This window comes from Balaenoptera musculus, chromosome 15 (assembly GCF_009873245.2).
Source record: "Balaenoptera musculus isolate JJ_BM4_2016_0621 chromosome 15, mBalMus1.pri.v3, whole genome shotgun sequence".
Taxonomy (NCBI): Eukaryota; Metazoa; Chordata; class Mammalia; order Artiodactyla; family Balaenopteridae; genus Balaenoptera; species Balaenoptera musculus.
Genome location: NC_045799.1, coordinates 88,388,068 through 88,399,251, shown reverse-complemented (window position 1 = coordinate 88,399,251; position 11,184 = coordinate 88,388,068). Strand labels below are relative to the sequence as shown.

At 55.9% G+C, this 11,184-nt stretch overlaps 1 protein-coding gene across 1 annotated transcript; it reads left to right on the top strand.

Annotated features, from left to right (window-relative positions):
- Window positions 1-1,047: 1,047 nt before the first annotated feature.
- FOXL3 (forkhead box L3) lies at window positions 1,048-2,342 on the top strand. Its single transcript, XM_036824187.1, has 3 exons — window positions 1,048-1,154; window positions 1,477-1,645; window positions 1,932-2,342. The coding sequence occupies exons 1-3, from the start codon at window positions 1,048-1,050 to the stop codon at window positions 2,340-2,342; spliced, it is 687 nt and encodes a 228-aa protein (XP_036680082.1).
- The last annotated feature ends 8,842 nt before the right edge of the window (window positions 2,343-11,184 follow it).

Genomic DNA, 11,184 nt, shown 5'->3' with positions numbered 1-11,184 from the left:
TCAGAGCTACAGGTGCAGCTTGGAAGGTAAAATCTTCTGGAAGACTATCCAGGTGTCCTGGCCTTGGGCAGACTCACAGACAAGGCTCATGGCCGAAATTCTGTGGATTATTCATGGAAATGCCTTTGGGTGGCACGTCCAACTTGAAACAAAGGGGACCCCTTAAGATCCCACCTCACTTCTTCTTCCTAAAGCGTCCTACCCCTGTCTTCTCTCCCACATGCCCCCACCCGTGGCCCAATCCCCCCCAGAAGGGACCAGTGAAACAGTGGCTTGGCTGAGAAGTGCAAGCTCTTCACCCCAGGCCACAGGAGCCGGATACAGAGCAGGTGGCCACCGGGCTCAGAGCCCCGCACCGGGCCCCTGGAGGAGGGACAGTGAGAGACAGTGCATCGGGGACACAGGGCGCTGGAGGATGTGCTGGACCCTGTGTCTCTGGCCCGGCTCTGACCCAGTGTCCAGGCAGGACACACCCTGGACCACTGCTGCTCTGGGGCTGCAGGCCGGAGGTGCAGAGCCTGGTGGGGAGGGGGCGATAGCCCCCGCCCTCTCTGTGGCCTGGCTCCTGGCAGCTCAGGAGCCCACTCTGGGGAGCCAGGAGCCAGGGAAGAACCTACATGTCTCAGGGTGGGTCCAGGCTTGGGGGACCCAGGGAGCTCTGCCCTGAAGCCTGGGGCCGGCGCGGGAAGCGCGAGGCGCATCAGGCCGGAGCGGTGGCGGTGGGCGCCCCGCCCGTCGGTCCACCCAGCGCACGGCTCCCTCCTCCTGCCGCCGGTCAGAGGCCCACCGAGAGCCCGCTCCGCTCCCCTCGGCCGCTCTACCGGTGACTGGGGCCTCCCCTGCTCCGGGATTGGATGCGAGAGGACGGGGTGGGGGCGGGCGGGGGAACCCCAGAAACCTGGGTTCCCAGCTCAGGAGGAGAGCAGCCGGCAGTTCAGACGCTGCTGCGCCGCGCCAGGGAGAACCTCCGCGCAGACCTGGAGCGCCGGCGGGCGGCGCGGAGGAGGCGGCGGCAGCGGCGGCCCCGCAGGCGCCTGGCGCACCACGATGTTTGACAGCTCGCAGTATCCCTACAATTGCTTCAATTACGACGCCGACGACTACCCCGCGGGCAGCTCGGACGAGGAGAAGCGGCTCACGCGGCCGGCATACAGGTGACCGCGGAGCCGGGGCGGGGCCGCAGGGGACAGCGGCCTTCCTCCGCGAGGGGGCCAAGACCCGCCTGGGATGAGGGAGGGGTCTCTTCTCGTCCGCACGTTTGGAGGTAGCCGAGAAGGTTCTCCACCCTCCCCCGGGAACCCCCAGGTGTGAGGGAGAGCTTCTGGGGTCTGCGCAGAGCGGCGCTGGGAGTTCTCGGCGCCCTGCGGGAAGGCAGAGCAGAGCGGGTCCGGCCGGGAAGGGCAGGCGGGGAGACTCCAGACGCGCTCCGGGGTCCCGCCTCCGGCGCCCGCCTGGCCTGAGCGCCCCTGTTTGCAGCTACATCGCGCTGATCGCCATGGCCATTCAGCAGAGCCCGACGGGCAAGGTGACCCTGTCGGGCATCTACGACTTCATCATGCGCAAGTTCCCCTATTACCGCGCCAACCAGCGCGCCTGGCAGAACTCCATCCGCCACAACCTGTCCCTCAACAGCTGCTTCGTCAAGGTGAGCCCCTTCCCCGCCCCCGCCCCCGAGCGGCCCCTGAGGGTCCCAGGCCAGCCCTGATTAGCGGGGGGAGCGGGGGTGTACTTCGCAGCGGCGGTGGCTGGAAAGTTCATTCCTAGCAAACTGGGCTGCCTCCGCCGGCTCACCAGGCGACGCCCCCAACCCCAGGCCGGGGCGCGTCGTTCCAGGGCTGCCCAGGGCTCACCCTAAGTGGCCCGAGTGAGCGCGCGCGGCGGGCGGGTCGCACCTGGGAGCCAGCCAGGCGCTGAGCCCCTCGCTCGCACAGGTGCCGCGGACGCATGGACACGAGAAGGGCAAAGGCAACTACTGGACCTTCGCCGGCGGCTGCGAGTCGCTACTGGACCTTTTCGAGAACGGCAACTACCGGCGGCGGCGGCGGCGGCGCGGCCCCAAGCGCGAGGAGGCGAGGGGGACGCGCGCGGCAGACGCGGAAGCGCCCCGGGGTCCCCCTGAGCCGGCCACTGCGAGGGGGAACCCCGTCCCCCGCCGCGAGGCCCCAACCCCAGCCAGCCCCGCCGCCCTGGGGAGGGAGGCACACAGGGACATCAAGTTCAGCATCGACTACATCCTCTCCGCCCCCGACCCCTTTCCCGGGCTCAGGTCGACCTACGCGCAGGCGGGCAGATACCCCCGGCTGCAGGCCCAGCAAATGAACCTTCACCTTTGGACGATGTGAGAGGGGCTGAGGCTGCTCCTCCTCCGGGGCTGGCAGCCGATCAGTCTGGAGTCTTCTGGGTGGTTCGGGCCCACCTCAAGTGGAGAAATGAGCTTCTGCCACATCCCACAGACTTCCACAGACTCAGGCTGAACGCCGAAACCAGCCTAGGTTGGAGGGAAAGACGGTGATCTGATGAAAGGCACTCATTTCCATTTTGTGGCTTTATCCCTTCAGATGAAACCCATCGGGTTCCCGTTTGACGACTTAAGGGTTTGCTCTAGACTCGCCGGGTGATCCTGCTTGAGGACTAAGAACGTGGGTTCAGGGTCACATTCACTTAGAGTCAAGGTAACGTTGGAGCGTTTGCTTCATAGACTGATGCGCACGAAGCTGCCGGTGAGCTAAGTGTCCAGTCAGTGAAGCTGGTGGGCATCTTCCTTTAGAGCTGAAAGCAATAATAATAAAGTACAGACGGTCGAGTCAGCTATTAATCAATCCCTTGAATGTGGCCCAAGGTTTCTGACTGGGTCCCTGTTATGGGTAATGTGATTGGAAGTGACAAATGCATCTCGTGTTGTGGGCAGAATATTTGATGATTGTTTTAAAACTTCTGTGTACTTTTTATAAACGAAAGAAGGAAGGAAGGAAGGAAGGGTGGGAGGGGGAAGGGAGGGAGGTCCAAATTTGGGACAGCATGGGGGCAAAGCACACTTTTCTTGATTCTTCTGAGCAGGGAGTAAGCCCTGTTCTGGCACAGTCCATCCAGCTGGTTTCCCGAGAAAGCAGACATTCCGAGGCAGACGGCTGGTAAATTCCCGCTGCACTGTGAGGTGTATGGTTAGGGAGTGCACAGTTACAAGCATTGGAGGTGGGTGCATCCATTTGAAATGTAAATGATTTAATTACCGTGTAAAGATGGGCATTTAAAAAACACAATTATGCACACTGAAACTATTTGACTAACCTTATCATTTTTCACCAGCCCTTTTTTGCAGAGTTAATTGCTTTCCCTGACTTAATTTGAACATTAGTATGGATTACACCTAATCTGATTCACTAGGTGACAATGATTGGCTAATTTTGTAAACGGCAAAAACACACACAAGGAGGCCGGCTGTCTCCACTGGGAACTACAGTCTTGCTTTATCGGACTCGGAGGAACTGGGGCTGGGGGTAGATGAAGGCAGGCAGCAGCCTAGACAGGCTGAACCACGCAAAATACACACTTACACTCGGCTTCGTGTCTGATTCAGAAGGCTGGGCATTTCATTAAATCACAGTATTCCTTCCTTCACCCGCCCTGTAAATAGAAACCCCACGTGTTCCTTTCACTGGTTTGAGAAGAGGGGGGTAACTCATGTGAGGTGCCGAGCCCTGACTCCAGAAAGGGGCACTGGCGGTGATGTGCCCACTCGCTCCGCCAGCGTCCTCTCGGCCTGGCCAGGCCGCCAAAGGCAGCCTCTGTCAATAGGAGAGGACCAGGGTCTGTAACACGGAGATCACCGTGCCTTCGCAAACACCCACGCCAGAACTCTTTGCTGGGGAAGCAGCCAGTGTCTGTGGGCTCTCAGGGCTGGCCAGGCACGGTGCTGAGCCCTCAGTGCCAACTGTCCGCTGGCCAGCACCCCAGCCCTGTTCCCCTCATCCCATTTACAAGTCGGGGACCTGCAGCACAGCAGGCCCAGGTCCAGGACGCAGGCGTGTGACTCCGGGGTCAGGCTGCTAACATACGGCTTCCTCCGTGCCGTGGTCACATGCACGTGTGTGCATGCGTGTGCCTCGTGGGCATGTGTTATGTCTGTCTCCTTCCTCTTACTTATACCTCCTTTTCAGTTGTGCCAAAAGCATCATTTTAAATTATACCAGGTATAATTCAGGTGGTGACAGGATACAGGTGGTTCTATACACAAGTATATGGCATATAGAGTATCTGAAGATATATTTTTCTGCTACCAACTGAGCAAATAACGTTTCATTTTATCTTTCGAGTTCTCTTCCTGAGTTTCGTTCTGGTGATCAAGCCTCATTGAGATGGGAAGACGCTTTGCCCTGAGCAGACAATCTGGAGGCACCAGCCTTGGAGTGGGAGGAGGCCTCGGATAGGCCTCCCTGCACACGTTCCTGGGCAAAGGCAAAGGCCCTTGGCGGCCGCAGCCACGGGGCGGCACCGGGCCGCGAGATCTGTGTACTGTGAGGTGTAGCATTTGTTTTGCAAAGGATATCAATCATGTTTTTAGAAGCAAAGGGACATTTTCAATTTGCCAGCGTGTGACACCTTGCGACTTCAGAAAGCCTCCCAGCCCTCAGAGTGAATGGCATTTAATCCCCAACAACACAGCGGGGCGAGGGCTGGCCTGACCTATTCAAATGTCGCCTCCACCAGCCACACCTGCCCAACGCAATTATAATTAAACACTTTATGCCTCTCTTGCAAATCCGCTGATTGATCACCGATACGTACATCACCAGCACATTACCCCAAGCAGATGTCTGCCACACGCGTCATGGATCACCAGGTTTCCATTAGCAAAGTCGGGGGGCTGCGTGTGGGAGACGCGTGCGAGCTGCCGCTGTGCGGAGCAGGTTGCCGGGCTGTGCGGCATCCCGCCCACGGACCGCGGGGTGTCCCTGTTCAGAGCAGCCGGCCGAGCGAGGGGCCTGCACCCAAGCTGGGTGCTGCAGGGCTGAGGGGAGGACAGGGTAATGACAACCGAGGGGGGGGTGGATGCCCCCGCCGGCGGCCTCCCCTCATCCCCACAGGGGTGGCTCCCCTTTCCAGAGCCCTCGACTGCCAAGCCTATATGTAAACACGAGTGGCCTTGTCCTGCCAGCTCCAGCAGCCCTGTGAGCAGCGACAGGCAGACACACAGCCCTATTTCACAGATGGGGAAACTGAGGTTCAGGGGGGCAGGTCCTGGGCCCCCCCTCCCCACTCCAAGTGCCCAGGATGCCTGGCTGAGAAGGAGGTAACACCCTCTGGCCAGGAGGTTAGAGGTAATCACACTCCGGGCCCCTCCACCCACTCACTGCGTCCACTAGCGTTCGACCCCTGAGCAAGTGCCAGGGACCCGAATCTGGGAATTCGAGGGTGTGGACCCCTGAGCAGACTAACCTTCCGCCCCCGCCTAGTCAGGCGGGAGTCAGCACTGCCCTCGCCCCCCACCACGGGGGTCAGCCTGGTGTGAGGCCCGCAGGCCTGACTTCAAGAGGAACCCAGGAAGGACAGTCTGTTACCTGGATTTGCTTCTGCGTTTGGCCAAATTAACAGTCCATAAACATTTGCAAAATTGCTTGTTTTCATCCTGTTAAAAATACCAAGTCCATCTTATGTAAATGGGCCTTGCTGTTCTGGAGAAACCGGTTCCCCAGAACCGAAGGCACAGCTTGTCAGGCTGCCGCTGAGGACAAATTAACTGTCCTCACGTGCGGCTGTGCAATTACGTTTCCCCAGCTTTAGGCGACTTCAGGCCCAGAGTCCAAACAAGACGTGAGTTCACTCAGCTGAAACTCACAGTATTAGATTTATAATAAACTGAGAGAGGTTGCGCGGCTGTGCCGTTTTCAAAAAGCGGAAATGGAGTGGGAACTTTGGAGCTCTCCGTCCTCCGACTTTGCTTGGCTCTGTGCGGGATGCGAGTGGGGAGGCGGGAGGATGGGTCCTCCCTTCCTGGGTTCCTGCCCGGCCCTCACCCTGTTGCCCATCAGGTGGTGGTTTTCCATCCACACTTCTCACCCAGGAGCCCGCCGTCCTCTGGGGCAGCTGATGTGTGCCCTCCGCCCCACCAAGCCCAGGGACCCACGATCCAAGAGACCACACTGTTTGTCCCTGAACTGGGGGCAAGAAGAGAGGGTTCAGACCAGCTGTCTCTTCAGACACCCACGAAAAGCACTGGGCTCCAGATGGTGAGGGGATCTGTATCCATTCCTGCCATTAATTGCTTCATACCTGCCTCCATCCCTTCAAATGTAGCTGGGGAGCCACAGACCGCAAGTCCCAGGGCCTCTCGGTGTGGGAGACATGGCGGGCGCAGCAAAGCCCGAGGCTTGAGGGGCCAGGCTCCTGAGGGTGACACCGCCTGCCCCCCCCCGCCCACTTACGGGCATCCTGGATGACAGAGCCTCATTCAGGTGACAGGGACAGGAGGGTCTGCTCCCCACAAGAAGCCTGGGGAGGCCACGCCACTGATTCTGCGGCAGTGGAGCCTGGACTCCATCCACACGCAGGGAGCCTGGCATTTCAGCCAGAGGAGGGACACAGGAGGAAGGCCTGGTGCATTTTGCGGGGAAGGGTCAGGGGCTCAGCACGTCGCCTCCCTCAGATACTGGTCCAGGCCAAGGGCACCGTCAGTGGGATCGCTGCGTCCACCGGGTGTGACGGGAAGTCCTGTCTGCCCTGGGCCCTGACCACTGGGAGCAGAGAGGGTTCCCCACCTGGGGTGCTCTGTGTGTGTCTGGACGCTGGGCGTGCACGGGCCATGTGTGTGTGTCTGCCAGGTGTGCTTCTGTGAGCCCTGGTGAGTGTGCATGCGTGGGTGTGAATGAGTGTGCATTGCGTGTGCGCATGGTTGAGCAGAGCATACACCTGCAAGTGTGTTCAGACGGGTGTGCACACGAGAGTGTGTGCACACGCCAGTGTACACGCGTGAGTGTGTGTCACATCAACATCTTTTCCGGTCCTTCTTGTGCCAAGAAACGTGTATGCAAAGCAAAGGTGCCTGGCAGCTCCCCAGGTCTTGCAGGAACAGCTTCTCTGTGGAGTGGCTGGTGGGGGTCCCACTGGGGTCTCCATGGTGAGCCCCGTTTCCCGGAGCCGCTCAGCGGGACGCGGTGAGACGTGCTCTCAGAGGAGGGGCAACCACAGCTGATGAACGTGATCAGAGCTGCTGGTTGTAAAGGTTGGTGCATAAATCAAAAGGAAATGTCAAACGCCTTCTAACACTGATTGAGGCATAACTTGGGGCAGGGCCAAGCACTGGGCCTTGCTCACGGAACCTCGGAAAAACCGTGTCCGCAACATCCCCAGACTGATGGCCCCTCACTCCAGACGCAAGTCTCTGCTGCCCCCCAGGTGGGAGTGTGTGCCCGGCGCTCAGGCTCCGGGTCTGCTGGTGCTGAGGACATCCAGGACGCGTCCCAAACACGGGGTCAGGCCACGAGAACTTTCCAAATGGCCACGAGAGCTTTCCAAATGGCCCGAGAGCACATGCATCCTGGGATCGTCCCCGAGGAGCCTGACAGAAAGCTCAGCAGACGCCTTCCTCCCCCAGACTTCCCCATGCAGCCTGTTTCCTGCCCTGCCCCGTCGAGGCCCCAGTGCCCTCTGTCCGCCTGTGGCTGCCAGCCTCATGCAGGACACTCCAAATGGGGCCAGGCCCTCCCCAGGGCCTCCAGGCAGCCTCGGACAGCCAGGATCGGGCGCAGGGCCTGAGCCGTGGCAGGGTGTCGGGGCTCCGGGCCTCACGTCTGCAAAGGGCTGCAGGTACACTTTCTATATTAGCTCCAAATGAGATGACGCTTTGCAGTCGGTATTAAACATTGTTAAACGTAAGCATTAAAACTACTCTTAAAACTCACAGCCCTGTTTGGCCACTTACTCCATTTTAAAAAAATAATTCTTCATTTTTTAGCATTTCTACAACTGCAGTAAGTAAAAGAGGCCCCTTCCCCTCTCTCTGCCTCAAGAGACCAAGACCATGTCCTGCTCCCCCACCCAGAGCCGGGAGTTGCCAGCTTTCCGAGCCGAGTGTGCCTGGCGGCCCAGCTCTCTGCTCCCTGTAAAGGGCCAAACGTCAGGCCCTCCCCTTGGGCGCCTTCGCTCTCAGCCTTGCTAACTCACGTTTGTGCCCAGGCTGCCTCATCCAGGAACCCTTCCCCACTGCCCTTCCGGTAACCCCACGTTATAAACGTCTTATATTACAGTTTGGTCTGGAAGCTCACAGTATTATACTTTACACTTAGTTATACGCTCCATCTTGAATTAAGCTTTGGGTATGGCATCAGGAATGTGTTAAAGTTTATTTTCCCGATAGGGTCATTTCAGCACCATTAATTCCCTCTCCCTGTGGGATTATTTTGATGTCTCTGTTGGAAATCAGTTGTCCGTGTATGGGTCTATTTCTAAACTCTCGTTCTGTTCCATTGATCTGCTCGTCTATTCGGCACAAATACCACACTGTATCTATGGCTATAGCTTTAAAATACATATGGAAAGTGCGGAGTGTTTGTCTCACAACTTTGCTTTTCTTTTTCAAAGTTGGTTGGGCTATTCTAGAGCCTTTGAAATGCCAAATAAATTTTAGAGTCAGTTTGTGAATTGCTATGAGAAACCTGCTGGGATGGATTAGTATAGTATTGAAGCCATAGATCAATTGCGGGAAAACTGACATCTTAAGTAGTTCATATTTTTGATACTACTATGAATTGTATTTTAAAATTTTAAAGGTCTGATTGCTTGTTGGTAGTCTACAGAAATACAATTAATTTTTGTATATTGATCGTGAATTCCAAAACCTTGCTAAGCTCACTTATTAGCTTTTTGTAGTTTCCATCAGATTTTCTACGTAGATGACCATGTCTTCAGTGAATAAATTAAGAGTTTTATCTCGTAACTTCCAATCTGGATGCACTTTATTTTCTTGCCTTTTTGTACTGGGTAGAACCTCCAGTGCAATGTTGAATGGAAGTGGCAAGAGTGGGTATCCTTGCCTTGTTCTGATCCTGAGGGGAAAGAATTCCATCTTCCATTGTGATGTGTGAACCCAGCTGTAAATTTATTTACATTTATTTTGTAAATAAATGTTGTTTATCAGGTTGAGGAAGTTCGGTTTTTTCCCTAGTTTGCTGAGAGGTCTTACTGGAAATGGATATTGGATTTCGTCCAATTTATGTTGTTAATATGGTTGATTGCATTGATTGCAAATGTTAAATCATCCCTACATTCCTGGGATAAACTCCACTGGTCATTATATATTTTTCTTTTTATATATATTGGATTCAATTTGATTTTTTTGTTTAGACTTTTAATCTCTATGTTTATAAGAGAGATTGGGCTGCAGTTTTCCTCTAAGGACATGGTCTGGCTTTGGTTTCAAGGTAATGCTGATCTGATCTTGTAGGATGAGTTTGAAAATATTCCCACCTTCTCAATTTCATGGAGAATTGGTGTAGAATTTAAATTTTCGTAGAATTCACCAGTGAAGCCACATGAGTTTTCTGTGCGGGAAGGGCTTGAACTACTAATTTGATTTATTTAACAAATATAGGGCTATTCAGGTTATCTATTCTTTAATAAGCTGTGGTGGTTTCCGATTTTTTAAGGAATTTGTCCATTTCATATATGTTGTCTAATTTATAAAAATGGTTCCTAATATTCCCTTTTGTATCCTCTTACTAGTCATAGACTCTGCAATGATGTCGCCTCTCTCATTCCTGACATTGTCCTTTTTTCCTGATCAGTCTACCTAGAGGTAGCAGAGAAGCGCCAACGCCCCCAGCTGAGCCTGGACTCCAGGTGTGACTTCTCACCTGGAGGCACATCCTTCAGCTCTCAGCATCGAGGAGAAGCCCAGAGAAAGCCCAGTAACTTCCCGCATACAACTAATTACAGCCAAGGACTATTTGCCAGAACAGATCCACCAGTTGAGAAAACCCTGAATCCCACGTGCAGACCCATCACTTCTAAAGCAGCGTCTCAGGTGTCCTACCCAGTGACCAACCCGCAGTGGCCGGTCTCAGCCGGGGCTGCTGCCAGGAAGGGCGGGAGGTGCCTGAGCAGCTCACAGACTAGTGAGCTAGGGGCATGGGGGCCAGCTGGATGTATCCCGACCCCCCACCACCGTGGGGGTCTCTATATGACACCTCTTTTTATTGTAAACTATAACATATTTGCTTAAAATACTTTGATGTAAAGTAAAAAGTGGGCCCCTTGCTCACTCTCCCTTTGTATCCATCAGCTCCTGCCCTGATAATGTTGAGAAACAGCCACCCCGACACTCAGTAGCTCGAGCCGTCAGCGCAGAGCGGAGCTGGGCACGCCAGCGGCTATGCTCCAGCTGAACTGCGCTCGTGTCTCCCCACCCCCGGGCAGGCTGGGCTCAGGCTGCCATCTGCATTTTTTCTGGGGTTCAGACCGCCTGGAGGAAGCTCGTTCCGTGATGTGATGGCAGCAGAGGTGCGAGAGGGCAGCCCAGCTGCAAGTCCTCTGCAGGCACCAGGTCCACAGACATCCTGTGTCCAAAGCAAGTCACGTGGCCACACCCCAAGTCCAGGGCCAGGAAGGACCCCTCCCACAGAAGAAGTGGGTGGGTGTTTCTGGATAATTTATCCACCTCACCCACTTCCCCACAATCCCAAACCCCAAAGGCAGCCGCCCTGAACACTTTATGTGCCACACCACACACTCCTTTCTCTGCAGACACAGACCTATAATTCTACCCCATGTTTGCTGCACAAATCGGGTCCTGCTCTGCGCACCCCAGGGAGCCATCGTCAATATCTGCCGGGCTCCGCGAGATCGTGGCAGAGTCAGACACGCAGCCTTTGACCTCGCATTCACCTGTTTGTTTGTGTGGCCTGGCGTCCTCCAAAGAGAATTTGAGAACTTTGTGATGGCAGGACCCTCCATACTGAGGTCTTACTGTGTCCCAGTCCTGTTACTTGCCTGATCTCAGGGGAGCCTCACACCAGCCTGGGCGTCAATCCCCTGCTCCCTGCCCCAGGTGAGGGCTCAAGGTCACGGGGCGGGTGAGAGGCTGAGCGGGGGCAGCGCCAGCTGTGCAGCTGCAGGGGCCTTGTCCCCACCCTCTCCCGCGTGTGTTACGTGCCGGGGGGCTGACGCCCTCCCTGATTCCAGGACATCTGA

Coding starts and splice junctions, on each gene's coding strand:
- FOXL3 (XM_036824187.1), top strand. CDS start 1,048: ATGTTTGACAGCTCGCAGTATCCCTACAATTGCTTCAATTACGACGCC. Junction 1,155..1,476: donor CTCACGCGGCCGGCATACAG/GTGACCGCGGAG, acceptor CCCTGTTTGCAG/CTACATCGCGCTGATCGCCA. Junction 1,646..1,931: donor TCAACAGCTGCTTCGTCAAG/GTGAGCCCCTTC, acceptor TCGCTCGCACAG/GTGCCGCGGACGCATGGACA.